Raw genomic sequence first — 26,350 nt, 5'->3', positions numbered from 1 at the left:
ACAACAAAACTGTGCAAATAGTTTTTGATTTCGTCTACATTTAGTACTCCATGCATGTACCGCAAGTTTGATGTAATGGGGAATCTTTTTTTTGCATAGTGTTAAAGTTGGGAGTTTTGTGGGAAGTGAACAAGGGCCAAACCCAAACGCGCGTGCGTGCCCGCCACGACCCAACCCGGACGAGGGCCCTGTGCCCTGTGCCTTCCCCACTGTGACCCTAAAACAGTTTTATTTTTGGATTGTGTGGGGCCGGGCCGCCTCGGTCACACCGGCGATACGCGTGAATGAATTGCATGACTCTAGCTCCAAAATGGCAGGCACGCACGTAGGCAGTGCCTACCAAGAACCACGACTCCACGAGCGATCGTGTATTGCTGAGTTTTTCTTTTCTTTTTTTGTTGCTCTATCTCTAGGTGGCCACCGGCCGGCCTTTTCGTTTCGATCTGCACGGGATCGATGATCAGTAATCTGAAGCACCCACCTCACTAGCACGTACGCAGGCTAGTGCCTTCCTTGTCGTCTCTTGGTATGCGTTTTGCTGGCGTACCAGTCAATTTTGGTGGCGGTTGGATTTCGATTCATCAAACGGCGGTGCATATTTCAGCCCACGACCTTACTTCCTTCTCACCCTCTCTTTTTATCCACTTCGTCTCCTAGCTTTAAGGACTCTCACGTCATCTTCGCGTCACCATACTCTGCATCTCTCCTCCTCAGTGCCATTGTCTCCAATGCAGACTTCTTCTTCGACTCCAGCGTGCCCTGCAACCCTCGCTGTCGTCACCTCCTGTATGGTCTTTAAATACTCCATCTGATTCGAAATATTTGTTACCATTGTTTTTTATTCTCGCAACATTTTATCATTCTTCTTATTCAAAAGTTTATTGTAGATATATGAAAAGATTAGTCATGCTTAAAAGATATTTAATGATAAAGTAAGCTATAAACGAAATAAACTATACTTATATGATTTTTTGAACAAGATGACAAAAAACTAACATTGACAAACATTTCAATACATATCATGGTCATCCTTCTCGGCTATCTCTCTTTGAAACTGCTGAAACTGAGGTAATAAATTCTCACCCCCGACCAGTGATATAAATCTCTAGTTCAAATTTTTTGAATCGATGTTTGAATTGATGATAAGCGGTAGTAATTGGTAGACTGTATAAGTCCTAACGAGACTTCGGTTATACAATTTAGGCATGTTAGGTTGGCTGCATAAGCCCCCTAGCCAGGCCTAACTTATGCATCATGGTCCTCTTGGCCTGGCTAGCTGGAAATGTGAGCGGCGGTCGCATCCACGAAGCCAGGCTTCATTTAGCTATGTGCTATGCATCCACTCACCTCCCATCCCCGCCGCTGCCGGCCTCCCCCGTTCCTACCTCCCACCCCGCCACCTCGCTTTTCTGGAGGAAGAGGAGGATGATGACGGCGGCGATGGCAACTACAGCGGCATCTGCGTCGTGGGCAGCGCCGTCCTCCCGCCACCGCTCTCCTCGGAGCCGGTGCAGTCAAGGTTCATCCTGAACAGCCACACCCGCTTTGAGGTCGATGACACCACACGCAGCGGCGGTTCCGCGTCAGATGCTGCTGCTGCTAGTACGGCCGATAGAAGAGCAGCTGCCCAATGCCGCCTCCCCCACGCCGTGGCCGAAGGAGACGATATCCCCTCAATCTCGAGGACTGCATGGTCACCGAGGAGTTCAGGAGCTCCTTCTCCTCGCGAGGTTCGACGCGACGACGAGCGACAGGGAGGTGAAGGCAAGATGGCGAGCGAGACCGACGTTGCGGTGCTCGACTGGGAAATTGCTGCTGCTGCGCGCCTGCGATGCTCGTTTGGCATGATGAGTCCGTGCCACCTATAGGAAATACAGGAAATACAGGGTAATCTTATCACATTGTGCAGCCAACTAAACATAAGCATAACAAATCAGGCTATCTTTAGCCACCTAACCAAACACGAAAACACGAGCAATTTGCATTGATTTAACCTGGTCGAAATAAGCCCAGGTTAGAGTTTGCCTAGCTAGCCCATCACTACCCTACTGAGTCTAACCCCTTGTTTACTTCACTCCTAACTCCCAACTTTGACACTATGCAAAAAGAAGATTCCCCATCACATCAAACTTGCGGTACATGTATGGAGTACTAAATGTAGATGAAATTAAAAACTAATTGCACAGTTTTGTTGTACTTTGCGAGACGAATCTTTTGAGCCTAATCAGTCAATGTTTGGACAATAATTCACAAATACAAACGAAACGCTACAATGTTGCTACAGTAATTTGGCACCTTCCAATTTAACCAAGTAAACAAGGGCTAAAAGGTGAAGACTAAACTATTTTGTCCATGATCTATTCGTGACCAAGCATGCACAAAGGAAGATACAATTAATGCTACTACATAGCTTATAGCCAGCCTCAGCCACTTAACACAGAGATGGTGCGTGGCCTAGGCTAGCACTGGTGCCACTTCGGGTCGTTGATAAGGTCGATCACTAGAGCGAGCACTAGCGCACTGCTCCACCACCCCACAATACTGGCGTACATACGCGGGGGCGGGGCACGCGTACGTGCGCTCCGCTAGTTAGTGCCCGCACCACCACCGCGGGCAGCACACGGCGGCCTCGATCTCGAGCAACCACAGCCGCACAGAGCCTGCAGTACAAACCACGCGCCCACCCAGGCACACCCGGCGCTTATATATCGAGACGCAAACGCAACTCGTGGGCTCGTGGCAAGCAAGAGCCTCGTGCACTGCAGCGACGGCGACGCACGCCACGCACGACTCGAGTGATCTGATCGCTCGCTCGCTCGCCGGATCGGAGGATGGCCACTTGGTTGCTGCTCTGCTGCCTCATCGCCTCGTCGTTGGCCGCCGCCGCCGCCGGCGACGGGGGCAACCAGGTGTACATCGTGTACATGGGTGCCGTGCCGCAGCGCGCCTCCCCGAACCTCCTCCAGGAGAGCCACCTGCGCCTCGTCAGCACGGTGCTCAAGAGGTCGGTCGGTCCGTCCGTACGTCGTCACAGTCTCCACAGGAATATTGCGTTCCTACCTCTATTCTGAACCTACGTACACGCACGTCCCCGTACCCTATTGTCTCGTGAGTCCCTCCAGCCAAACATCCTTCAACGTGGTGTCGTCTCGTGCCATCATGTCCCATCCCGTCCCAGGAACTAAACACATGCTTAATTCACTTCACATCATCATCACATCATCATGGGTACGATGCTAACGGGTTTCTGACAACTTGTACGCATGACGTGCGCTAAGGTTTAGGGTCCCAGGGAGGGCTTCTTGGGGTTATTCTGGGATTAGAAGGATGAGGGTGGGGGTGGCAGGCTTGACCGCGGATGATGGCGAGAGCAGGGTGGCGGAGGAACGTTGAGGGGCGAGGGGCAATTACAAAGTAATTAGTACAGTGAATTGTATATTATCCAAAATTTAGCTTGTTCATTTTGCGCGCGTGGTTTCCTTCATCGATCAGGGGACGGAGGGCGGGCAGCGTGGTGGTGCGGCAGTACAAGCACGGCTTCTCCGGGTTCGCGGCGCGGCTCTCCGAGGTCGAGGCCGCCGCGCTCCGCCGGAAGCCCGGCGTCGTCTCCGTGTTCGCCGACCCCGTGTACCACCTCCACACCACCAGGTCATGGGACTTCCTCCAGCAGGCGGCCGTCAAGATCGACGCCGCCGCCCGTCGTCGTGGAGCCCACAAGCCCGCCGCCGCCGCCGCCGACCCCTCGTCGTCGTCCCCGGACACCATCATCGGGCTCCTCGACTCCGGCATCTGGCCGGAGTCGCCCAGCTTCAACGACGCCGGATTCGGGCCCGTGCCCGGCCGCTGGAAGGGCGTCTGCATGGCCGGGGACGACTTCAACTCCTCCAACTGCAACAGGAAGCTGATCGGAGCGAGGTACTACAACGAGAGCGACGTGAGGGGCCCTTCCCAGAGCGGCGGCGGCTCGCCGCGGGACGACGTCGGCCACGGCACGCACACGTCGTCCACGGCGGCGGGGAACGCGGTCGCCGGCGCCTCGTACTACGGCCTCGCCGCCGGGACCGCCAAGGGCGGCTCCGCGTCGTCGAGGGTCGCCATGTACCGCGTCTGCTCGGAGGAGGGGTGCTCGGGGTCGGCCATCCTCGCCGGGTTCGACGACGCCGTCGCCGACGGCGTCGACGTGCTCTCCGTCTCCCTCGGCGCGTCCCCTTACTTCCGCCCGGACTTCACGTCGGACCCCATCGCCATCGGCTCGTTCCACGCCGTGGCGAAAGGGGTCACCGTCGTGTGCTCCGCCGGCAACTCCGGGCCGGCCGCCGCCACCGTCGTGAACGCGGCGCCGTGGATCCTCACGGTCGCCGCCACGACCATCGACCGCGACTTCGAGTCCGACGTCGTGCTGGGTGGGAACAACAGCGCGGTCAGAGTACGTGAAGTTGCTGCTATCATTTCTCAGTCTCATCAACCTCGGATCATATATGCATATATATAATTATATATAAATTCATAAATATGTATGTAGGGTGGAGCCATAAACTTCTCGAACTTGGATAAATCCCCCAAGTATCCATTGATCGATGGAGCAGCAGCAAAGGAGAGCTCAGTTTCTGATGCTGAGTCAGCTAGGTATGTGTACATGTTGATCAAAATCCTGAACATTAACAGCTCTCTGCAAAGCTTTGTGACGCCATGATCATCCTCCTGTAGCCACTGTGAGCCCGGCACGCTGGACAGCGGCAAGGTCCAAGGGAAGATCGTGCTGTGCAACCACTCGGAGGGCGACACGTCGAAGGTGGTGAAGGCGGACGAGCTGCAGAGCGCCGGGGCGGTGGGGGCCATCTTCGTTAACGACGCCGAGAGGTCGGTGGCCACCACCTACCTCGACTTCCCGGTGACCGAGGTCACCTCCGCCGCCGCCGCGGCCATCCACAAGTACATCGCCTCCGCCAGGTAGGTAGCCAGTGCACCGATGGTCTCATCTAGTAATCTCCAAAAGCGAAGAAAGACACCTCACTTATGCCCAAACCCTCTTCCGATCCGTAACGAAATTGAAGCCAACCGGTGGCCACGATCACGCCGACGGCCACCGTGACGGAGTACAAGCCGGCGCCCGTGGTGGCCTACTTCTCGTCGCGGGGCCCGTCGGCGCAGACCGGGAACGTGCTCAAGCCGGACGTCGCGGCTCCGGGGGTCAACATCCTGGCGTCGTGGATCCCGACGTCGTCGTCGTCGCTCCCGGCGGGTCAGAAGGCGGCCTCGCAGTTCAAGCTCGTCTCCGGGACGTCCATGGCGTGCCCCCACGTCGCCGGCGCCGCCGCCACCGTCAAGGCGTGGAACCCCACGTGGAGCCCCGCCGCGATCCGGTCGGCCATCATGACCACAGGTAACAACAATCTTCATCTCCGAACCTGAAATTCTGAAATGGCCGTCAACGAAGAACAGAGTCTCATGTATGCCCGATCGATCCGCCGGCGGCACAGCAACCCAGCTGAACAACGACCGTGCTCCGATGACGACGGACTCCGGGTCGCCGGCGACGCCGTACGACTACGGCGCCGGGCAGGTGCACCCGACGGCGGCGCTGGACCCGGGGTTGGTGTACGAGGCCGGGGAAGACGACTACCTCCACTTCCTCTGCAACTACGGCTACGACGCGCCCAAGATCAAGCTCATCGCCGCCTCCCTCCCCGACGGGTTCGCCTGCGCGGCCAACGCCAGCGCGGCGCTCATCTCCGATCTCAACTACCCGTCGATTGCCGTGTCGGGGCTCGGCGGCAAGGGTGGCAGCCGGACGGTGACCCGCGCCGTCACCAACGTCGGCGCGCAGGAGGCCGCCACCTACACCGTCGCCGTCAGTGCGCCGGCCGGCCTCAACGTCAAGGTCACCCCGACCAAGCTCGAGTTCACGAAGAGCGCGAAGAAGCTGGCCTTCCAGGTGACCTTCTCCGGCGGGCACGACGCGGCGGCCAAGAAGGGCGCCATGTCTGGCTCCATTACATGGTCTGATGGAAAGCACTTGGTTCGCAGCCCGTTTGTGGTGACCAGCTGAAACACCATGGCGCAGCGTGACGTCGACCGGACGCACTCAGCCACTCAAGCCCAAACAAGGCAGTAGGATCAAGCAATGCTGTCATCGATATAAATGATATGATGTTGACAGCAACTAGTAATAGTGGCAACTATCAAAGATTCTGAAACTGGGTCAGTCTCAGACATGATACCATGGTTAAGCATGTGAATGAGCAGGGCCGTCCTATAGTGAAAGCTAAGCCAGCAGTACTTTGTAACACAGAAGCAACTTGCAGAGTACCACAAATGAACAATCGATGTAGACAATGTTTCAAAACCCACAGATCCAATCCATCAGCAAGCCAACTCAGACTGCAAAGCCATCTTACCTTTTCTATAACCAGAACAGGACTACACTTTTACTATTCAATAGTCGGATTTAACCACTCTCCAATGAGTTGTTGTGCATACAACCAAGTATAATGCGGATGGTCAAAAAATACATAAGCAGAATGCTGCTCATAATAAACTAACCTAGAACATGGATGATACTATGAGAGCTATATTTTGGGGCTGCCTTCTGCCACATATTACATCCACCGCAATCAGCTTCCGAATGCCTAATCCGATGATATCCATAGCATCGTCAACCAAGATAAATCAAGTTTCCTTAAGCAGGGATGAAAGAAAACATTAAGTGCTGTTAGTTTAGTCCTCATCAGAATCACCAAATGTGATCTTCGTGGCTTTAGGAGCATCAGCTGTGATTTCCTTGAAGTGGGAGCCATATAATTTGGATTCCTGCAAAAGAATGATAGCAGACAAACTCAAGGTCATTTATCATAAATCACCCTCATGCAAACTACTTTAATGTTCATTCTGTTCTCATGTCGTGAGTTGGGCCTTAAATAACAAAGAACCGAATAGTATTCTCAGGATTTAAAAGTTTTCCTACACAATTTTTTTGCGCTTTAAGTCAATACTAGAGTTAGAAAAAGAGACTTTATTTTGACTGACTGAAAGTGTTTGGATATAAGAAAGCATTTAGTTCGAAACCATTAGAAACTATTAACTCTTTTGGAGTTTTGGAAACTCAAACTAGTACTCAAGTCATCCCCAATAACCTAGTACTCCACCCCACACGGTTTGTTTAAGCTGTACTGTGGAAGTGGCTAGGTGGCTCAAATTGAAAAAGGTCAATCACTCCCTCCTGACTCCCGGGCCCTCAGAACCAGAAATTGGCCACATGCATTGCCACCTCTTTGGCTCTTTCTAGTATGTTTTCATGTCCAGAAAAGATGGAAGCAAAGGAAAAATATGTTTGCTACATATAATATCACAAAACTGTAGTTTCTATACACCATGATTGTTGGAAACTCAGCCCTCGTGTCATTTCAGACAAAATATACCAGGATTTTGCATGATGGATCAAGTACTTAATTACTTCATTAATATATGTAGCTGACATATTGATTGGCAAAAACTTGAAATGTATAGCAAAACTGATTATGTACAGTTCAGCATTTTTTTCACATCAAAGAACATGGCTCAATCTTAAATTCTTTTTCGAGATTTGTTTACTTATACGCTTGAATTTCATAGGATTTATAGCACTTCATAGAGCTTGATGTCTCCTGCCATTTTTCTGCATCTATAAATGCCACTTACTGGGTAAAGCTATTTGCCATGACAGAAAACTAGATCAGTTGTGTACTCCATGTCAAAACATGTAGGATCTGGATTCAATGTCTGTCCATCGAGAATATCAACACAATGTCTGTCCATTGAGAATATCAATAGTGTAGTTATTGCAATGTGTCCACCCCCTAACCCTAGTTAAATGCTTTGAAGGATCAATATGATTGTATCATTTATTTAGTAATGGCCACTTCACATTGATTTTTTTCTTGGAACTAATACTTCCTTGGTTAGTATGCTACGGACAAATCAAAGTGGTTTCTTGAGAATGTACTCAATGAGTATGTGTATTTTCAAATGTATTTCTTTCTGTACTGACATTGCTAGATATCCATACCTAAACAATCAGACATGGACTAATATGGACTGTGAACAAAAGATAACTTAAGATAACTTCAAATGATAAATCCAAGCTAAGTACAAACCTTTTTCTTGACATGTGTGCCAAATTTCATGAGGGCTTGAGGAACAACCTGACCAGCCTCCCGCAAAACATTCACAAGTTCACCAGCAAGCCCCTGTAAATGCAATTAAATTAACATAACCTCAAGTCCTCAACAACTGATGTCATTAAGTGCAAAAAGGGTATGATCGAGTACCTTGTTCTCTTGAGTGAAAAAGGTATGTGCAACACCTTTCTTGCCAGCACGACCAGTCCTTCCTATCCTATGGACGTAATCCTCAGTTGTCAAAGGATAACTATAATTAATGACAACTTCAACATCAGGAATATCAAGTCCACGTGAAGCAACATCTGTAGCGATCTGCATGTATTACAAAATAATGAGCACACAAATGGAACAAACCATATGTTGTTTGAAACAGAAACAAATAAGAGATGGTTTGACAGAATGATGTCAAATGCAAGATAATTGGTCTTATACTGAAAAACCGTACATCAAAGAAAAATCAGAAAACTACAAACATTACACACTGGTTTCAGACAGCCACATATTTAGAAGAATTTGCACTCTTGCAAAATGTTTTCATTAACCTCAGATTCAACTCGTGTCACAGGGAAAAAAATATAAAATGGTCTTACTATATGAGCAACATCATAACTCGCATGGGTGCTGGCACTGTGTTGATATACAGAGGTTTCTAATTTTCCAATAGGTACACAAATTATAAATTCGATTCACAACTTATGCTATATTTCTTGGATGTTTTGAATCACTGATCTTTTTTTTTTTGAAACGTTGAATCACTGATCAGAACACCTAGATTTCATTAACAATTATCTCTAAATAGTAAAGATCCACGAGTAGCATAACTTATTGATATCCAGAAGGAGCCCTTTAGCTGCTCTAATTTTTCTATAAATTCACAGTGCAACATGAAGTCATGAAACCCATTAGTACTTCAAAGCACTCCTACCTAGCATGGTTCTCCACTAGCAAGATTTGCCTTGCCCAACCTTGCCTAGCAATGCTGGAGTCTGGTGGGCAAGGTTGAGCAAAGAAACCAAAAATGTCCCAGATATGAAGGTCCAGATCATAAATTAAAACAACAAACCATGTATAAAAAGCAAAGTCACACATATCAACAATTGGACTATCAGGCCTTAATCAAGTATACTAAAGTGATTGAAAAAGCACACCATTAAAGGGCATTTGCCTTCTTTAAATAAAGACAAAGCTTTTGTTCTATCATGCTGAGCCTTGTCTCCATGGACTGAAACAGCCTTCCATCCCCTTCAGAAGAACATATATAATTAGAAATATGGAGAGATATTGTGCATTGTGCAGAGATTAAATTGAAAGATAGAAACAAATATGCTACCTTCTCTGAAGCATTGTTTCCACTCGTGCAGCTTCTTTCTTGTACAGCACAAAAACCAAAACCCTGTTGCTGTTGCATAGAACAAGTAAACTTCCTTAGATGAGTTTTAAATATAAGGCTCCAAAGATAAAAGATCATCACTAAACTGTTTATTCGCAAAAAGAATGTTTCTGGGAGGGTGGTAATAAATCACTAATAATGCAAATATTGGTAGAGTAAGAAAACAAAATATCGCATACGAGGAATGCTGTAATTGGACATGCAAACAAGGAAAAGAAACGTCATCGATAGCATTGCTCTGACATGTTAGATGCAGTACATGGAAAAAATGAGGTGGCTTAAAAGGAACATATCAGGATTCAGGACATTGATTGTACTATGTTAGTTAGGAGAACAGTACCATTTACAGTAAGTGTACGTGTTACGCTATGCTGGTGGCTATAATCAACCGAGTGTGTTCCTCGAAATACCACAGTACGTGTAGCTATGCTGGTGGCTATAATCAAATCACCAAGTGTGTTCCTCACTTCCTCGCAAGTGAGCCATTGGTGTGGTTCAAGTAGGACCAACATATTAGATCAAGTAAGCTTTTGTAAAACACTAGGTTAATAATACCTACAGTTGTGTGCCCACCCAAAACATTGAAGCTTTTCGTAACTTACACTTTTCTAATAGTAGTTCTAGTCCTCTTGAAATTCTTCGAAACTTTTATTTAAGTTTGTTCCAAAATGCTAGATTTTTTTCATAACTTACACCTTTCTACAGTAGTTATGGTCCTCTTGAAATACTCTTTCCTCGGAACTTTTATTTAGTTTTGTTTGAATAGAAACAAATCTTGGAACCTGACCTACCCTAGAGTTTCAAGCAGACCCCCAATTTCTCCATTTGTAACAAAATTGTATCCAATCATATGATCTATTACCAACCCTGATGCTGTGGCCAGCAGAATCAGTGCCTTAAGGGAATGAAACATATGTAGACAGATACAGCAGCAAGTGAAACCTGACTAATACATACCTTTGCGCTTGATGGTATTTGTCAAGCAAGGCAAGTAATCTTGAATCTCGGGATCTATCATCCAATACTTCAACAATTTGCATCACATCATGGTTAGCTGCAAGATCTTCTGATCCAATAACAACCTGCAGTGAGAAAGAACAGACTGTCAACCCCAAGCAATCAGGTACTTTGAAAGCAAAAAAAAAAAACATACAAAAAAGCATAACCTTTATTGGATTTGGATCCATAAACTCTTGGGCTAGCTTGTGGACAGCAAGAGGCCAAGTTGCACTAAACATAACCATCTGACGTACTGCATGAGAAATAGCATCATTATGCTATGCATCATACAAAAAACAGGCTTGAGGTCGAGGATGCAGCAGAAAAGGCATAAAAAGGATAAATTTACATGAACAACGCAAATAAAATAATAGTGTTTTGGTTCTACGAGCTAGCCTTGCCTTGCCTTGTCTGCACAGAAACCGGAGCTAAGAACAAGTTAGGTTTGCTTGCCTTGCTGCCTTGGGGCCTGCGCAAGCAAGCTATTTCTTGCCGAGGAAAGCGAGCCGGATTTGCTCCGCCACCAGCAAGGCAAAGCTTGCCTGGCAAAGCAAGGCCAGGTAAGGCTAGCGCTGCAACCAAGCGTGCCCTAAAAGCTACTGCTCAAATAACTATGATAACAGCACTCCTATGTAACATGCCACAAAAGCCAAGTTGCTCAGGTTGCATTACATAGCATCATCAATAAGTTTTCTACTTTGTAGTAAGCACACAGTGACCAAAAAAAATGTGACACCTGTACTTGCCAGCTTTACAATCCAGAAAATCTGAATTTCTTTTGTTGTTTATTTTATATTCTGAAATGGGCTTTGTTGTTGAAATTCTATTCTGACCTAATCTCCTGGCTATCAACTTATTGGCAGAATTGTTGATAATCTGAAATATTTTGCATACAGCAATAGCAGAACAAGAAGACCAGCAGTACCGTGGACGGTCGCGTATCCTGTCGTCTAGCCCAAACCTAGCAAACCTAACACCCCCCCCCCCCCGCCACACACACAAACAAACACACACCCCACCACCACAAGCAAAAACTGACACATGCATAGGTAGAGGGAAGCGTAAGTAATGGATACAAACCAGATGATGTTTGGCTCAAAATCGCCCTGACTTCAGGTTCAAAACCCAAATCCAGCATTCTATCTGCTTCATCTAGAACCTATGCAGGAAAAATCTGTGTTAAAGGACATCTATCACACCATACAAGACCAAAAGCAACAGAACGAAAACAATAATTAATCATTAAAGCACAACCATGAAAGTATAAGCACAGCTGTAGTCCCAAGAAACATTTGAGGTGAGTGATTGATCCCTGAAATATGCTAATCCATTTCACTATTTTTTATCTTAACCACCGGTTCTTAGACCTAATCATGTGGTCATCAGATCCCTGAACGAAGAGGGATAAGGTAAGGACGATTGGGGATGCAATCACTGTGGGAAATGACATATTCAACTAATTTGTTACCAAGTATGTGAATTATATTGGTGATTTCCTTGAGATTAAAATGAAGCACCAAATGACACTAAGAGTGTGTACCAGGCTACACAGTTAGACAAAACAGAAAGAAAAAGGATAGGGTAAGGAAGATTCAGAGGGAAATGCCATATTCAACAAATCTGTTACTATTTATGTGAACTATCGGGTCATTTCCTTGAGATTTAAAACGAAGCACCAAATGACACTAAGAGTGTATACCATGCAACACTGTTAGCTGAAACCAATGCCATACCTAGGTAACAGGCAATTCAATTATTATTCTAATATATTATTAGCACCAACGGAGCATGTTTATTTACAAATAGTTGAATACATTTAGATTAGACATGAAAATGGTACTTGTAGAGTTGTCTCAGAAACAGAAAGTACTCTCATAATGTTTTTTCACTACCCAGTTCCCAGGGCTTCTGGGTTCAAGATGTCATTGGACCATTTCTTTCATCAATTTAGCATTACGCCTAGTTGTAAACATACAATACTATGGAACTACTTTTAACTAGAAAACTAGTAACATGGCTTTCATACAGCCAATCCACATAGTTTGACTTTTAGGATTCAAATAAAAAGGAAACAAAGACATAGTGATCGAAGTTGCAACTAGGTGATCCTGTTGATGTCTAAAACACCATGTGTTTGTACAGAAGAGAATATATATAATATCCACACCATAATTCATAGACAACAAGAATAGCACAACTGACTTACCACAAATGAAACCTCATTAAGCTTACAAACACCCATTTCAATAAGGTCTTTCATACGTCCAGGAGTTCCTATGACTATATCCTGAAAGCACAAAACCACCCAAGAAAATGAATAAAGGGTTAGGCAACATGGATTTTTGCATAAAAGTAACTGTGGAATACTGAAAAGACCAAGGCACAGTTGCATGTCTTATAAAATAAACAAGCATTTCTAATTTTTCAATAAGTGGAGTCGGTGGGGGAAAATTGTATCACACTAGTGATTGGTTATACAGTGATATCAGAAGTTCCCGAATGTAATCAATTTCAGTAATTATGTGAACCATGGCTGAGCAAAAACTGAAAGCAGAGTTCTCTTACCACTCCTGATTTAAGGGCAGCTATTTGGGGTCCCTTTGAAGTTCCACCATAAAGGCAAACTGAATTTATCCCACATGGTGTACCAGCCTCACTAAGTACATCTGCAATCTGGCACAATACAGAAATGTGTAAATCATCCTTTGCATGTTAATATTCAGCCATATTGTTTCTTTCAGACCCCCACCAAGCCTACAAATTAATATGTTAAGTTGTTCTACTATCCCACTAACCAAAAAGGATATGATACGCATTTGTAGATAAAGGTAAAAGCATTTGCCACTCTTATCCAAGATTTTTTTTTCTATGTACACTAGAAGTTTTTTGGAGAAATTGAAAAGGCAGCATATCCATTAGATTCAGGCTACAAACTGCAACGAGAAGCAGAAGCTCAAAAAACAACTGGACATGAATGTAAATAATGATTATTACAGAAAAAAAATTACCAAATAAGAAAAAACTCAAAGACTCATCATTTCAATAAATTTGAAGCTTGAATAACGATACAACTTCTTGGGTAAGACAATGCAGAAGTATGTATGTCAACTGAACCTAAAGTAACTTATTTAACGCCACAGAAATCAACCAGCAAATTTTTACCTAAAATTTGCATACCCTGTTCGAGTACATAATTAAGAAGGAAAGTTGTGGATCGCATTCACTTGGTTACGGGTTACCTGCTGAGCGAGCTCTCTCGTCGGCGACAGCACGAGGCACCGCGGCACAGCCTTCTTCCCTGTTTTCCCCCCTACCTTCTGCCTGATATGCATAAGTGCCGGCACACCAAAGGCAATCGTCTTCCCTGGCTCCCGAATGACGCAAAGCAACAAGTTCATCAGAAATTTGGAAAGGAATAACCAAATGGAAAGGAATAACCTCTTCTAATTCACTTCTAATCCAAAATAACATGAAGTGTACTAGTGTTTGCTTTTCTTCGTTTTGTAACCTATACAAACTAAATCATTTTGACACTTGGAACTGTCGTCTGCACACATGGGTTCTTCCCTAATGGCCTCGTGCTAAGAGCCTAAGCATTTCTTTTTTGGCATAGCAGTACTCAATTTTGAGACCAAATGAACATTTTGGGTGCACACCTAGGTGTCTATTTTGTTAGCTTTAGTAATATGTAGTACGGTGGACATTGGGCTGTCCTAGTTTGAAGTTCAAGATCATACGTAATATTCAGTGCCTTGTACACCTTTTTTATGCATTTCAGAAGTTATGCATTTGTCTTCTTCCTGGTTCTAATCAGCACAGGATCATATAGTATAGCGAACATGTTGCCAACTAGTGTTGAACTTCATCTGCTGCATATGTTTCATGATTGCAATTCACAAGACGCACATTTTTTTATAACAATAGAAGCAACTAGTGTTGAACGTTTTTGATGTACCGGATCCGGTGGCGGCGATGCCTATGAAGTCGCGGCCGTCGAGGAGGAACGGCCAAGCGTGCGCCTGGATGGGCGACGGCCGCGCGAACTCCTTGCAGCAGTCGAGCACCTGGGACGGCAGCTCGGCGGCGGAGAACGACCGCAGCGGCGCGTACTTGGTGTCCTCGGAGCCCTTCCCGGTCACGGCCACGGCCTTCTCGGCGCCGTTCTCCGCCTCCCCTCCTCCTCCGCCGGGTCCATCCTCCGCCCGCTTCTTCTTCTTGCCGCTCTTCGCGACCTCCTCAACCGCCGCCGCCGCCGCCGCCTCGGCCTCGGCCTCGGCCTCGGCCGCGAGCTTCCGCTTCTTGTCCTTCTTGCTCTTCTTCTCCTTTTTGCTGCTCCTGGGTAATTCGGCCTCCGCTTGATCGGCGGAAAGCTTGCGGCCCATGGCGGCGGTGGGGGAGGTGGCGGTTGTGAGGGGCGGCGGCCGGCGGGAAAGTGTGGAAGGCGAGGACGGCGGGAAGGGGGACGGGAAGGTCAGTTTCTAGGGTTTTAGAGGGGAGCCGAGGCACGGGTCGGTGGATCTTGGCCGTCCATTTCACGATCCTGTAATTTCGTAGCCGAAGCCCCCAGGTGCCCAAGCACCAGCAAATATCTTCCTCCATTCGATTTTATCCTGACCACGTGTTCGGTTTTTTTTATAACGTCACTTAAGACCTGCTTATTCGTAAGTCATTTTTTATCATCAGATTCAAATTAAATTGGTTAGATCAACTTTTAAAACATTTTAATAAGCCTGCAATGTTCTTTCTTGAACGAAAATTTGTTTTTCTTGACGTGGAATATAATTTGACTGACAGATATACAAAACATAAGTCTCCTGCTATTGGACTTTTTTTATATTCGGGTTACAATCTTACACAAATAAGAAGCTTTAAAACCATGCCTTAAAAATATAAATTTGAATCTCATATTTGGGCCGTTGGAAGTTGAAACTTAAAGGCTTTTACATTCTAAATTTCTAATAAATAAGTTGATAGATGAAAAATGAAAGGAGTGAGTAATATGTTAAAAACTGATTTTGCATCTTTTAGTAAAATGATAGATGAAAAAATAAGTGACGTTGAAAAACTATTTTTGCATCTTTTTTGCCATTTTTTCTTTAAAAAAAGGTATTGTGGCGGAACCGCCCAACTTAGACCGGATTAAATGCGCCTAATCGCTGTCGGAACAGTAATTATCCGAAACGCACTTAAAACAGTATAAGTCCGGTCGTCCGTCGAGTGTCCCTAGGACTCCTCGAACGATCCACGTCACATCTCATAGCCATACACCAGGATTGTTTCCACGATGGGAAAGCATCAACAAATATTACATTTTTACATACATACATGAGGTACGAGTTATTACATAACATAGTTTGAAATAAACTTAACAGTGCAGGTCAGAGAGAGATTCTAGCATTTAAACATAAACTGGTTTAGGTGGGAGATGAGCATTTAAGTTTCCTTCTGAGGGTATTGCGAGACTCTAACAATACCCTAAGTTTTCGGGACTTCCTCCTCGGCGGACTCCTGCGGTGCCTCTGAAAACAACCACAAGGGATAACCCTGAGTACGAGGTACTCAACAAGGCTTACCCGACTAACCAATATAATAGCTTTTTCTGGAACTACATGATGACTTTTTGGTGTACTGGCTGACACACTTTTTGCCAAAGAGCTTACTAAAAGTGCGTCCTTAGCTTTATCTTTTATTCCAATTATGTTATTACCTAACCATTCTAAATGATGACAAAAATGAATATTTTGCAAGCAAACAAGGCATTAAGTTATACACCAAATCATTAGTGGAAAGATATTGCATTCATGAAATTATACTACGATGCTCAACGGTGATCAAGTGCATTCATTACCGAGAATTGCGGCGATCCAAATCAAAATTACATCCTGCAGGATAGTACTCTGATCACCAGTTACGTACGACTGTCCAGATCGTACGTAACGACCTTTCGATTAGTAAACCCAAGGATTGGGAATAAGACTACCCGGACCCAGGGATGCACCCCCACATGGGACCCCACGTCTGGCCTGATCTCCATGTGAGTTTCAGGCTACGCCCCTGCCAATCTCCAGCACGTCAAGCACGGGTACGAAATATTCCCGATTAGAGAGTTTACTAACCTACCGGGCTTTACTGATCCCATACTCAGTAAGTAATCAGGTGTCATTCACTCCGGGCTTTACTGGTCCCATACCCAGTAAGTAATCAGGTGTCATTCACTTGATCAAAGGTTAAGACAACGATCGGGCCTTAACCAAATTAATCTAGCAGACAGAACTACATCCTTAGCTTCTGTCCGCCTTTCAACTTCCAAGTTATCCTTCCATGATTAGCATGTATGACCCAACATTTTTCATTAAGGTTCGGTAAACAAGTTACTTAGGCAACTAAGCATTTCTAGACTTGGGTTACTTACTAAATATTTGAACAAGTGGCAAAGATGTCCTTAAAACAAGGTACGATAATGCACAAAAATGGGTTTCAATCAACTCCTAGACTTAGTGCATTTATATAGAAAATAACCGATAATTGGACACATGAAATAATAATTCCAAAATAATTAGGTATAATGCACCGGGGCTTGCCTTGTTCTATAAAAATATTAGCACTGCTCGACGGATTGGCTTCGCAGGGGATCAACTCAACAATTTCTTCAAACTCCGGAGATCCTTCTGATAATTCCAAGAAATCCTCTTCCGCTGCTTCAGTGTCTATGATAAAGCATATGCATGGGTTAGTGATGCAACTTTTTGAATACAAGACTATACAACTTTCCTTCATGGTAAAGTTGCAAGCCTACAAGTGACTGTACAATTTACCATGATAAAGTTGCAACCCAACACACAAAAACCCAAAAGATTAACCCACCATTTTTATTTCCTTTACTAACCTTACCTTAGGCCTTTTCTTTTATTTTTAGAAAATGTTATAATTATTTTCTAGTCTTGAAACCTAATTTCCTATGAGTTAACAATAATTTGTGATTATGAAAATGTTATTCCATATTTTATGCATTTAACAATGATTAAGTATTTATTTAAATACCTTAAAGAAAAGGCATTAAACAAATACTTAAATTTTAATTATTTTTCCTAGGGTATAAAAATTTTAATGCATAAAGGAAAACAAAACAATCCTAACAAAATTGGTTTCACTAATTTTGGACACCCCTAGAAATTTCTGTGATTTAAAAGGTGATATTCGGATTTAATCTATTATTCTATAAAGAAAATCTAAATTTTTCCCGAAAAACCCCGGCCTACTTTTGCCACGCACCCTCTCCCTACCCCCTCTCTCTTGCACTGGGCCCGCAGGTCGGACCCACCTCTTCTCCTATTCCTTCTACCCGTCGGCCCTTTTCTCCTCTGCTGGGCTCACTGGGCCGTTTTCTTCTCCTCTCCTCCTTTCCTTTTCTTGATTCGGCCCAACGACCCAACTCCTTCCTTTCTTTCTTTCACGCAACTTCCGGCCTGCCCAACCGGCCCACGGCCTGCTGGACCCTACAGGCCCCCGGCCTCTTTCCTTTATCGGCCGCCCACACCGGCACTTGGGCCTACTGGACTCCCGGTCCACCTAACACCATCGCTCGGCCGCCCTTCTTCCTTCCCCTGTTCTTCTGACGCGCAGGCCTGCCGACGCCAACTCCTTCTTCTTTCTCGCGCCAAAACCCGAGCGCGGCAGGGGGCGGCATGGCTCGCTGGCCGGCGCCCCACCGGCGACGGGGCTAGGTCGGGGAAGCATCCCTATGCCCTAGCGCACCTGTGCGCGGCGGTAGCTCCCCGGGAGGTGGCCGGAGCCATCCTCTCCACGGCGGCAGGCGGCGAGGCTAACGGCCGGCCGTGGCCAAGCACGACGGCGGCGCAACTCGCCCTTTCGACTACCTCTAAAGCTTCCTAGTACCCCAAGAACTTACCTACGACTGACCACAAGTAAAGAAAACAACAGCAAGATAAAGCTCACCGTGAGCAGGAGGTGCGGCGGTGGCGGACGGAAACGACGGCGGTTAAGGGCACGCCGGCGGAGAAGCTGGGCAACAGGCTGCTAGGGTTGTTGGTAGGGTGTGAGTGGAGGCGTGGACAGAAGGAATCGACGGGAGCTGCGTTGTGGTGGAGGAATTTTGCTCGGCGGCGGCGGCTTGACAGAGGATTCACGGGCGGCGGTAAAAGGTGACACGTAAACACGGCGGCGGGAGCGGTAGTTATTCGAAGTTTCACCGTGCGCATGGATGACACCGTGGCCTAGCCATAGACTTGCGTGGTGAAGCGGTGGCCCTAGGCATCGAGCTGGACAGCGAGCAAGGACGCCGGCGGCGACACGTCCCGCCCTTTCTGATTTCCTTTCCCCCTTTTCTTTCTTTCATCAGAATGTTCAGACCTTCCCTGCGGCCGATTTTCAATCCGACGGTCCACAAACCTCTTAAGCAAAGTTGGACTCAAGCTCTTCAAATTTTATTTTGGCTCTTGCTCGAGATAATCATCCAAATGTGGTCAATTTTGAATTTTTTTCCCTCAGTTAACTGAATCCTTTTGAACACCTTATTCAGTTCGACAGTCACCTGATCATGGTCATTTGCCCATCTTTGGAATTATTTTCAGTGGCCCAAATCCATTCTCCTTAGCCCAATCATTAACCATTTATGTTCTATAACCATCAGGGGTTCCATTTTGCTCATAAACACCTATACCTTTTACACTACATCCTTCTGAATTTTGCTCCAAACTTAGCTATTTATCACTGTTTTCAGACTTAAAGAAAAATGGCAGTTTCAGTGACTCAGCCGAAAATGGCAAAGTACCAACTTTAAGTCCTAAATTAAATTTGTTTTCTTTGTGGTTCCTGATCAACAACACCCTAGTATACTTGTCCAAAGTCTATACTTCAATACTGTATAGTTGCCTTGGTCCACTTATTTGGAAAATTTAGCAGAAATCAATTTCCAAAATGGATACTTGTACTGTTTTCTGAAAATTCCATTTTCGGACAGTGAACAGTACACTCTTGTTTTGATTTTTCCTTTGCCTTCCTTGAGATGTTTAGGACTAGGTTTTGTCTCCAATCTTGATTCCCCAAAGTTCTAAACACTCTCAAGCTTCCATTTCATATTTTTGCCAAATTTTTCTGAATTTAGAATTCAAAATTCAAATTTCGATCAAATTTGACTCGAATTTGACTTTTAGCCAATTTCTTCTCTTTTTCCCCATAATTTGCCTTTAACTTTTCTTAACCATCTTTGATGGTTGAAACACCAAGTGTGACAGGTATGCACCCACATGAAATCCAGATTTATCTTGTGATCTTGTCCTCCTCATTAGGACATATTTTCCATTTCATATTACCTCACTTTATATCCTAACCATTAACGAGCGGAGGAAAACTGAAGCCTCGTGGCATTTGGCACCGTAAATAATGATCGTGTGACATACATGAAGGATTCATATACGGTAAATACATTGGTATTCGTAAGTCATTGCGATTTGTTTCTTCCAGGTGTCAGATACGTGTTTCTAAATCGACGTCATGATGGTGACTAGCGGTAGTCATGCAGTCCGAAAACACAGGGGGCTATTAATTCATGTGGGCATATCACGCCACTGTTTGAGCATTGCGCTGCGAAGGAGACGTTTCGAGAGTAACATGGATGGAGTGATTATATGCGTCATTACTTTAATTAATCACGGTATCCAATTTCGATTTTGTTGGTCTTATTTGCTCATTCTAGTGTAAAAAAAAAATGCGTCCGCATCGTGTTCTTTGGCCGCTGTCTGAAGCGTGCTCCTCAACCTATCCAGCTTCTTTTACTCTATTTGCTTGGCCTAGACTTGTCGCTGAAATTGAAAATTGTGAAGCAAGTTACTCGTGGCACGTAAATAATTGGGACATGACAAGGCAAGGCATCGCCGTGCATGTTGTACACACACTTGCAGATTTTATTTCCTTTATTTGTTGGCTGTGGAAGCTTAGAATAAAGAAGCCGGTGGCAGCGCTGCATGTGTGAGATCTGTGGTGGTGAGCTGGTGGGAGCGTGGGCTGCGGCGCGGCGCCCGGCCCGCGCTGTGCGGGGACAAGGAGACGAACCACGTGGTGCTTTGTTTACTTCTGAGCGCAACAACCAACAACGCCACAGTATATCCAGCCCGTGGGTGCGATGCGACGGACAGGCAATGCGCTAGCTGCTGCGTGCATGCAGTATCGGATGGGATCGGATCGGATCGGATCGGAAGGGATGCGATATGGTGAGATGGGATGAGAGAATGATATGAGAATCGGCGAGGCGATTTGGTTCCGGTAGGCGAGGAGAAGATTATTTCGACACGCAGCTCGATCGGCTCCGGGCTCCATCGCTGGAGCCTGGAGGATAGCATAGCAGCAGGCAATAACGGAGATTAATTAAAATCCGCACGGCAGGAACTGAGGGCGCCTATAAATGCATCCCACGGCGCAGCCAGGGGGGCAACAAAACCGGAGCGAGCTGAGCACCTGTCGCCACTCTTGGTGCTCGTTCCATCTCCGGCGGGCTGCTCAGTCCTCCTCACGCCGCCGACGATGGAGTCCCCCATCCTCGCCGCCGCCTCGGTCGCCAGCAGCAGGGCCGCCACCACTGTCTTGTCGACGCCGCTCTCGTCGTCCTCTCGGCCCGCCGTCCTCCGCACCACCGACGCCGCCGCGCGCGTCGTCCGCTGCCGCAGCGCCGCCGCCACCAAGCAGGTGCTTTGCCGGACCACCAACCATATCCCTCTTCAGTTCCTCCCTCGTAGTAGTCCTCTCGTCTCGGACGGACGGAGTGCTCTTTCTTTGGTAATGTCTCTATCTGTAGCGTGCTTTTATTTATTTATTTATTTGATCGATGCATGGCACGTGCAGGGCTCGCCGGCGGCGGCGCTGCTGCTGGCGCTGGACGACGCCGAGATGTTCAACTCTGCGGAGGTGGTGCAGTGGGAGAGCGGCAAGTCCGTCAACGCCATCGCCGCCGCGCAGGGCATCCGGGTCCGCCGCCGCTGCCGCCCGAGCTACCCGTCCGAGGGCGTCGGCGCCGACAGGGCCGTCCCTCGGGACGTCCTCGAGCAGGTCGTCTGGGACAAGGAGGTCGAGGTCTCGCAGCGGAAGGCCCGGGCGCCGCTCCACAGGGTGGCCGAGTCCGCGCAGCGCGCGCCACCGTCCAGGGACTTCGCCGCGGCCCTCGGCGCCGCGCGCCGCCGCAACGGAGGGCTCCCCGCGCTCGTCGCCGAGGTCAAGAAGGCGTCGCCCACCAGGGGACTCCTCAGGGACCACTTCAACCCGGTTAGTTGTACTCAGAGGATGAGACTTCTTTCTTGGATTTGGATATAGCTGCTGGGCGGAACATTGCGCCCTGCAGCTTGCTTGCCATCTCTGAATCGAAGATTGACAGTGTGTGTGTGAGTGACCAATGCGATTCTGCAAAATTCTTGACAGGTCGAGATCGCGCAAGCCTACGAGAAGAACGGCGCGGCCTGCTTGAGCATCCTGACTGACGAGAAGCACTTCCTGGTAAGGCATTTGCTTCTTGTTCTTCAACTGATGAAATTTCTTTGTTACAGCTCTGACATTTTCTGACCCTGTGCATATACGTTCCTCTAGGGGAGCTTTGAGAATCTGGAGACCATACGCAATTCTGGTGTGAATGTAAGTCGATGCAAACATGCTTGCATTGTCTCAAGAATTGAAATATTTTCTTCTGTCTCTCTTGACTTTGACTTAATTTGCCTTTGTGGATATGGTTGTTGTGCCCATGCAGTGCCCTCTTCTCTGCAAGGATTTTATCATTGACATCTGGCAAATCTACTATGCGCGTTCGAAAGGTGCCGATGCGATTCTCCTGATTGCCGCCGTGCTGCCGGACCTTGACATCAAGTACATGCTTCGTGTTTGCAGGAGTCTCGGCATGACAGCTCTTGTTGAGGTTAGTGGTCACAAGCTTCTTATCTGTGGGGTATCCTTGTAAACTAACTCCTTTTAAGCTTTTATATATATATATATATATATATATATATATATATATATATATATATATATATATATATATATATGTGTGTGTGTGTGTGTGGTTTCAGACAACAATGTAGTCAATTTACTAGAATTGATATGTCCATTCTTGTATGTCGTAATTTACTATAAATCGATTGTACTACTAGTTCTTTCCTGTCATAGTAAATTCTACCATACTAATGTTGCAAAACAGTCTAGCTTGATTATTGAATTTTCTAACACGCAAATTTTTATTATTGAAATGTTAGCTTACATACATAAGTGTAATTCACCATCTCATACAAGTTGTAATTCACCACTCCTTTTGCCGTACTAAAGGAGTTAACCTTTTCTTTTGAGGAATTACTAAACATAAATTGTATTTTAGGTTCATGATGTGAGGGAGTTGGATCGCGTACTGAAGATAGATGGTGTTCAACTTATTGGCATCAACAATCGCAGTCTAGGTATGTCTCCGTCAGTTCTTGCATAACAAAAGTTACATCGAGCTAAATTTGTTTGTGGGTGCAGCTATCCCCTGTCGATCCGGTAAGCTGAAATTTTATTTATGTTGCAGGGACATTTGAAGTCGACACTACGAACACAAACATGTTGTTAGAGAAACGTGGTGACATCATTACGAAGAAGAAAATAATGGTAGGTTGGTCTGGCTTTTCATATAAAAAAACTTTGTAATCCCAGCTTGACATAACAGTTGTTTCAATGGATAATTTTTTTCCAGTCATTGTTGTGATGCTGTCATTGTTGATACAAAATCTAGAAAGTGATCCACTAATCACAACAGAAAGTTACATAAAAAATCCATGATCCTAATCGCAACAGAATTTTTTTTTATCTCAATACCTTATTTTACCATGCCATTTAATTTGTTCCTGATGCCAACATTGTACTAGATATGGGAACCAGAATAAAGTGAGACAACTGCATTTTATCCACTTCTTGTGCATTGACTTGCAGTATTGTTGATTTGGCCATTCAAAAGAAAACCAGTTCACTGGATAGTTTCTTCCTACTAGCACTTAGCATGTGTTGTCTAATTCCAAAATAGAAATTTCTCAAAATGGGCTTATAAATATTAAATTTCAATGAACGTGTTTCTACAGGTTGTGAGCGAGTCCGGGTTGTTCACGCCAGATGACGTAGCATATGTTCAGAATGCTGGTGTTTCAGCTGTAAGTTTTCTAAGGCATCCAGTTTTGCTACAAAATTATAGTTTAATGTAAAAATGATTTTCATATTTGAACATATGAATACTGTTTATAACTTTTTGATGAGAACTGAATGCATTTGGTGTTTTTCCACATAAAGGCCTTCATTTTATTCATTTGTTAGTACAAATAATTCTATTCAGGCAACTAATACGTTTGAAAAGCATTGTTTTTTTTCCTTTAAAGCATAGACTGGATTAACTTTGTCATAGCAATACCGAGCATATACTTTGATCTTAATCAGAGAAAAAATCTTTTATTTTTTTTTAACCTAGGGGCTAGGGTGATATGTACAGACATTGATTTGTTGTTACTCATGTTGTCAGGTTTTGGTAGGAGAATCCCTACTGACGCAGGAAGATCCTGGCCGAGCAATCGCTGGGCTGTTTGGGAAGGAGCTCTTACACTAATCTTGTTCCCTTGTGCTCTAGCTAATTGTTGTATGTAGCAATTCATCAATCATTGGCTGAGAAGTGAAGGCTTCCAAGAGTAAAGATTGCACAAGACTAACCATGAACAAGCGCATCACTACTATTTTGTGCAGTGCATGTATTGGAATATCAGTGCAGATTGCGTATGACGAATTTTCGTTTTAGTGATGCCATGCCATAGGATTTCTTTATCGTTTGTTGAAGGCAGATTGCTGGCACAGCAGACAGCATATGCAATATTCCAAAAAATTGAAATATTAAATTGAGAGAAATTTCCAAACATTTAAAACTTTTGTTTGAATTGTGTGCTCATTTCACAATTGTAATCAAATTCCACTCCCTTATCTAAATTTCCTATTAATGCAATCCCAAACTATTTCAAAACTTGTGTGGTTTGATTTGGTTCTTTTTGGATTTTATTTGGATCTCAAATACGAGTGTGTTGGAATTTTGAATCCAATTCAACATTCAAACTAAAAATAAAAACAAACCTAAACTAACAAATCTAACCTATTTAACCCAAGACTGGCCCGTAACCCAACCGGCCTGGCCCGCCTAACCTTCCCGAAACAGCCCAGCAGGCTGGCCTGCGAAACCAGCCCACCGCTGCCAGCCACTCCCCTCCCCCCCCCACCCTCTCTTTCTCTCCCGCTGCCCCTCACCTCTCGCCGCCTACCTCTCTCTCGTGCCTACTCTGCTCCGCGCCGCACGCCTCGCTGGCAGTCGCGCCGCGCACCCGTGACCTTCCGGAGCCTTCCGCGAGGGGGAAATCCCCGTCGTGCCCCTTAGCTCCCGCCGGCCGCACCCCAAACCCTAGCGTCCGGGCGTTGGATGGCCGCCACACCACCCTTGAGCGCGGACGCTGAGGATGGATGGCTGTGCGTGCTCGCACCCGTGCCATAGCCGTAGCCTCGGCCGAGGGCTATAAATATCCTCGATCGGGAGGCCTCACCCATCCACACGGGGTCTCCCCGTGCCACCGCCGCCAGTTGAGAGAAGAGGAGGAAGGAAGAGGAGAGGAGAAGAGAAGAGAAGATGAAAGAAGAGAGAAAGAGGAGGAGGTCGCGCCGGAGCAGCTGACGCGCCGCACCGGGAAGGAGGAGCTGGAGCTGCCTTGTCACCGCCCGAGGAGCAGTCCCCACTGCCGTCGCCAAGGAAGTCGCCGCCGTTCCGCGAGCCTTCACCACGCCAACGTCCCTCTTCTCCCCCGCTTCACCATGAGCGTCGCCGCCCTTTTTCTCTTCCTCTCTCTCCCCTTGGCGCCTCTGGCCGGCCCACGCAGCGCCGCACCTTGCCTCGCTACGGCCAAAGGCTCTGCCTGTGACCGGGCCGCAGCTACGCCGCGCTGCGACATCGCGACGTGCCGCAATGTCATGGGCGCGGTCACCGCCGCCCTTCGCCGCGACGTCGCGTCGCCGCCGCTCGCCGCGCCGCAGCCAATCGCACACCGGATCCCAATTAACCCGGTGCGGCCATGCGTGCGCCATATGGCAGCGCCACGTAGAATAGGATGGCCACGTGGCGCTGCCATGTAGAATAGGATGGCCACGTGGCTACCACGTGGTCAGCCACGTGGCGCTGACGTGTCAAAGGGCCGGACTAACAAACAAAGGGGCCCACTGACCAGTGGGGCCTAGTTGACCGCTGATCGGTCAACGTTGACCATCAATGGGTCAACGTTGGCCATTGACCGGGCAATGCTGACGTCAGCCGACATGTGGCACCCTCCCGTGCTACCACATGGTGCAACCAGAAGCTGACACGGGTCACCCTAATTAATATTTTTTCCGAAATTAATTAAATAATTAAATAAATGCTTTAATCTTTAAAAATTCATAACTAATTCATTAAAATTTGAAAAATATGAAATGAGTTGCATTAAATTCGTAAAATCGAGACCGTGCTGTTTGTAGCTAGTTTGATGTTATTTGGATCTTCTAAATTTAGCTTTCTTGGAGTTTTTGCCTAGATGTAATGGTGATTAATTTATATTGCACCGTATCTCATTCTGTTCAGACCCGAGCTACGACTCGTAAGACTCTCAAGACCCCGACTACATCAAGGAGGATCCCAATGACTATGGACAAGGTGTCATGTCACTCCCAATCATATATATCCTATGCATGCTTAGTTGCTAGTGCTTTATTTATGACTCTTGGATGA

General features: G+C 46.3%; 3 protein-coding genes across 3 annotated transcripts; 2 read left to right on the top strand and 1 right to left on the bottom strand.

The window, feature by feature from the left end:
- The first annotated feature begins 2,722 nt into the window (after positions 1 to 2,722).
- LOC101776807 (CO(2)-response secreted protease) lies at positions 2,723 to 6,346 on the top strand. The gene is made up of 6 exons (XM_004955952.2): positions 2,723 to 3,004; positions 3,493 to 4,426; positions 4,523 to 4,626; positions 4,708 to 4,950; positions 5,055 to 5,383; positions 5,481 to 6,346. Exons 1-6 carry the CDS (start codon positions 2,832 to 2,834, stop codon positions 6,047 to 6,049), a joined length of 2,352 nt encoding a protein of 783 aa, XP_004956009.1. The 5' UTR covers positions 2,723 to 2,831; the 3' UTR covers positions 6,050 to 6,346.
- A 33-nt stretch (positions 6,347 to 6,379) lies between these two features.
- LOC101776410 (DEAD-box ATP-dependent RNA helicase 5) lies at positions 6,380 to 15,026 on the bottom strand. The gene is made up of 12 exons (XM_004955951.3): positions 14,504 to 15,026; positions 13,788 to 13,912; positions 13,114 to 13,221; positions 12,755 to 12,835; positions 11,629 to 11,707; positions 10,716 to 10,801; positions 10,507 to 10,631; positions 9,490 to 9,558; positions 9,308 to 9,401; positions 8,307 to 8,471; positions 8,133 to 8,225; positions 6,380 to 6,810 (listed from the first exon to the last, which is right to left on the bottom strand). Exons 1-12 carry the CDS (start codon positions 14,928 to 14,930, stop codon positions 6,718 to 6,720), a joined length of 1,545 nt encoding a protein of 514 aa, XP_004956008.1. The 5' UTR covers positions 14,931 to 15,026; the 3' UTR covers positions 6,380 to 6,717.
- Positions 15,027 to 20,769: 5,743 nt separating this feature from the next.
- On the top strand, positions 20,770 to 24,476 carry LOC101775600 (indole-3-glycerol phosphate synthase). Its single transcript, XM_012843833.2, has 9 exons — positions 20,770 to 21,249; positions 21,406 to 21,822; positions 21,976 to 22,050; positions 22,141 to 22,185; positions 22,298 to 22,462; positions 22,916 to 22,994; positions 23,105 to 23,184; positions 23,652 to 23,720; positions 24,083 to 24,476. The coding sequence occupies exons 1-9, from the start codon at positions 21,088 to 21,090 to the stop codon at positions 24,164 to 24,166; spliced, it is 1,176 nt and encodes a 391-aa protein (XP_012699287.1). The 5' UTR covers positions 20,770 to 21,087; the 3' UTR covers positions 24,167 to 24,476.
- Positions 24,477 to 26,350: the final 1,874 nt, after the last annotated feature.

This window comes from Setaria italica, chromosome II, assembly GCF_000263155.2.
Source record: "Setaria italica strain Yugu1 chromosome II, Setaria_italica_v2.0, whole genome shotgun sequence".
Taxonomy (NCBI): Eukaryota; Viridiplantae; Streptophyta; class Magnoliopsida; order Poales; family Poaceae; genus Setaria; species Setaria italica.
This window is presented reverse-complemented; position numbering and strand designations above follow the sequence as displayed.

Coding starts and splice junctions, on each gene's coding strand:
- LOC101776807 (XM_004955952.2), top strand. CDS start 2,832: ATGGCCACTTGGTTGCTGCTCTGCTGCCTCATCGCCTCGTCGTTGGCC. Junction 4,427..4,522: donor GGAACAACAGCGCGGTCAGA/GTACGTGAAGTT, acceptor ATATGTATGTAG/GGTGGAGCCATAAACTTCTC. Junction 4,627..4,707: donor TCTGATGCTGAGTCAGCTAG/GTATGTGTACAT, acceptor ATCCTCCTGTAG/CCACTGTGAGCCCGGCACGC.
- LOC101776410 (XM_004955951.3), bottom strand. CDS start 14,930: ATGGGCCGCAAGCTTTCCGCCGATCAAGCGGAGGCCGAATTACCCAGG. Junction 13,913..14,503: donor CATCGCCGCCACCGGATCCG/GTACATCAAAAA, acceptor TTCGGGAGCCAG/GGAAGACGATTGCCTTTGGT. Junction 10,632..10,715: donor TGGATCCAAATCCAATAAAG/GTTATGCTTTTT, acceptor TTCTCACTGCAG/GTTGTTATTGGATCAGAAGA.
- LOC101775600 (XM_012843833.2), top strand. CDS start 21,088: ATGGAGTCCCCCATCCTCGCCGCCGCCTCGGTCGCCAGCAGCAGGGCC. Junction 22,051..22,140: donor CTGACGAGAAGCACTTCCTG/GTAAGGCATTTG, acceptor ACGTTCCTCTAG/GGGAGCTTTGAGAATCTGGA. Junction 23,185..23,651: donor TTACGAAGAAGAAAATAATG/GTAGGTTGGTCT, acceptor GTGTTTCTACAG/GTTGTGAGCGAGTCCGGGTT.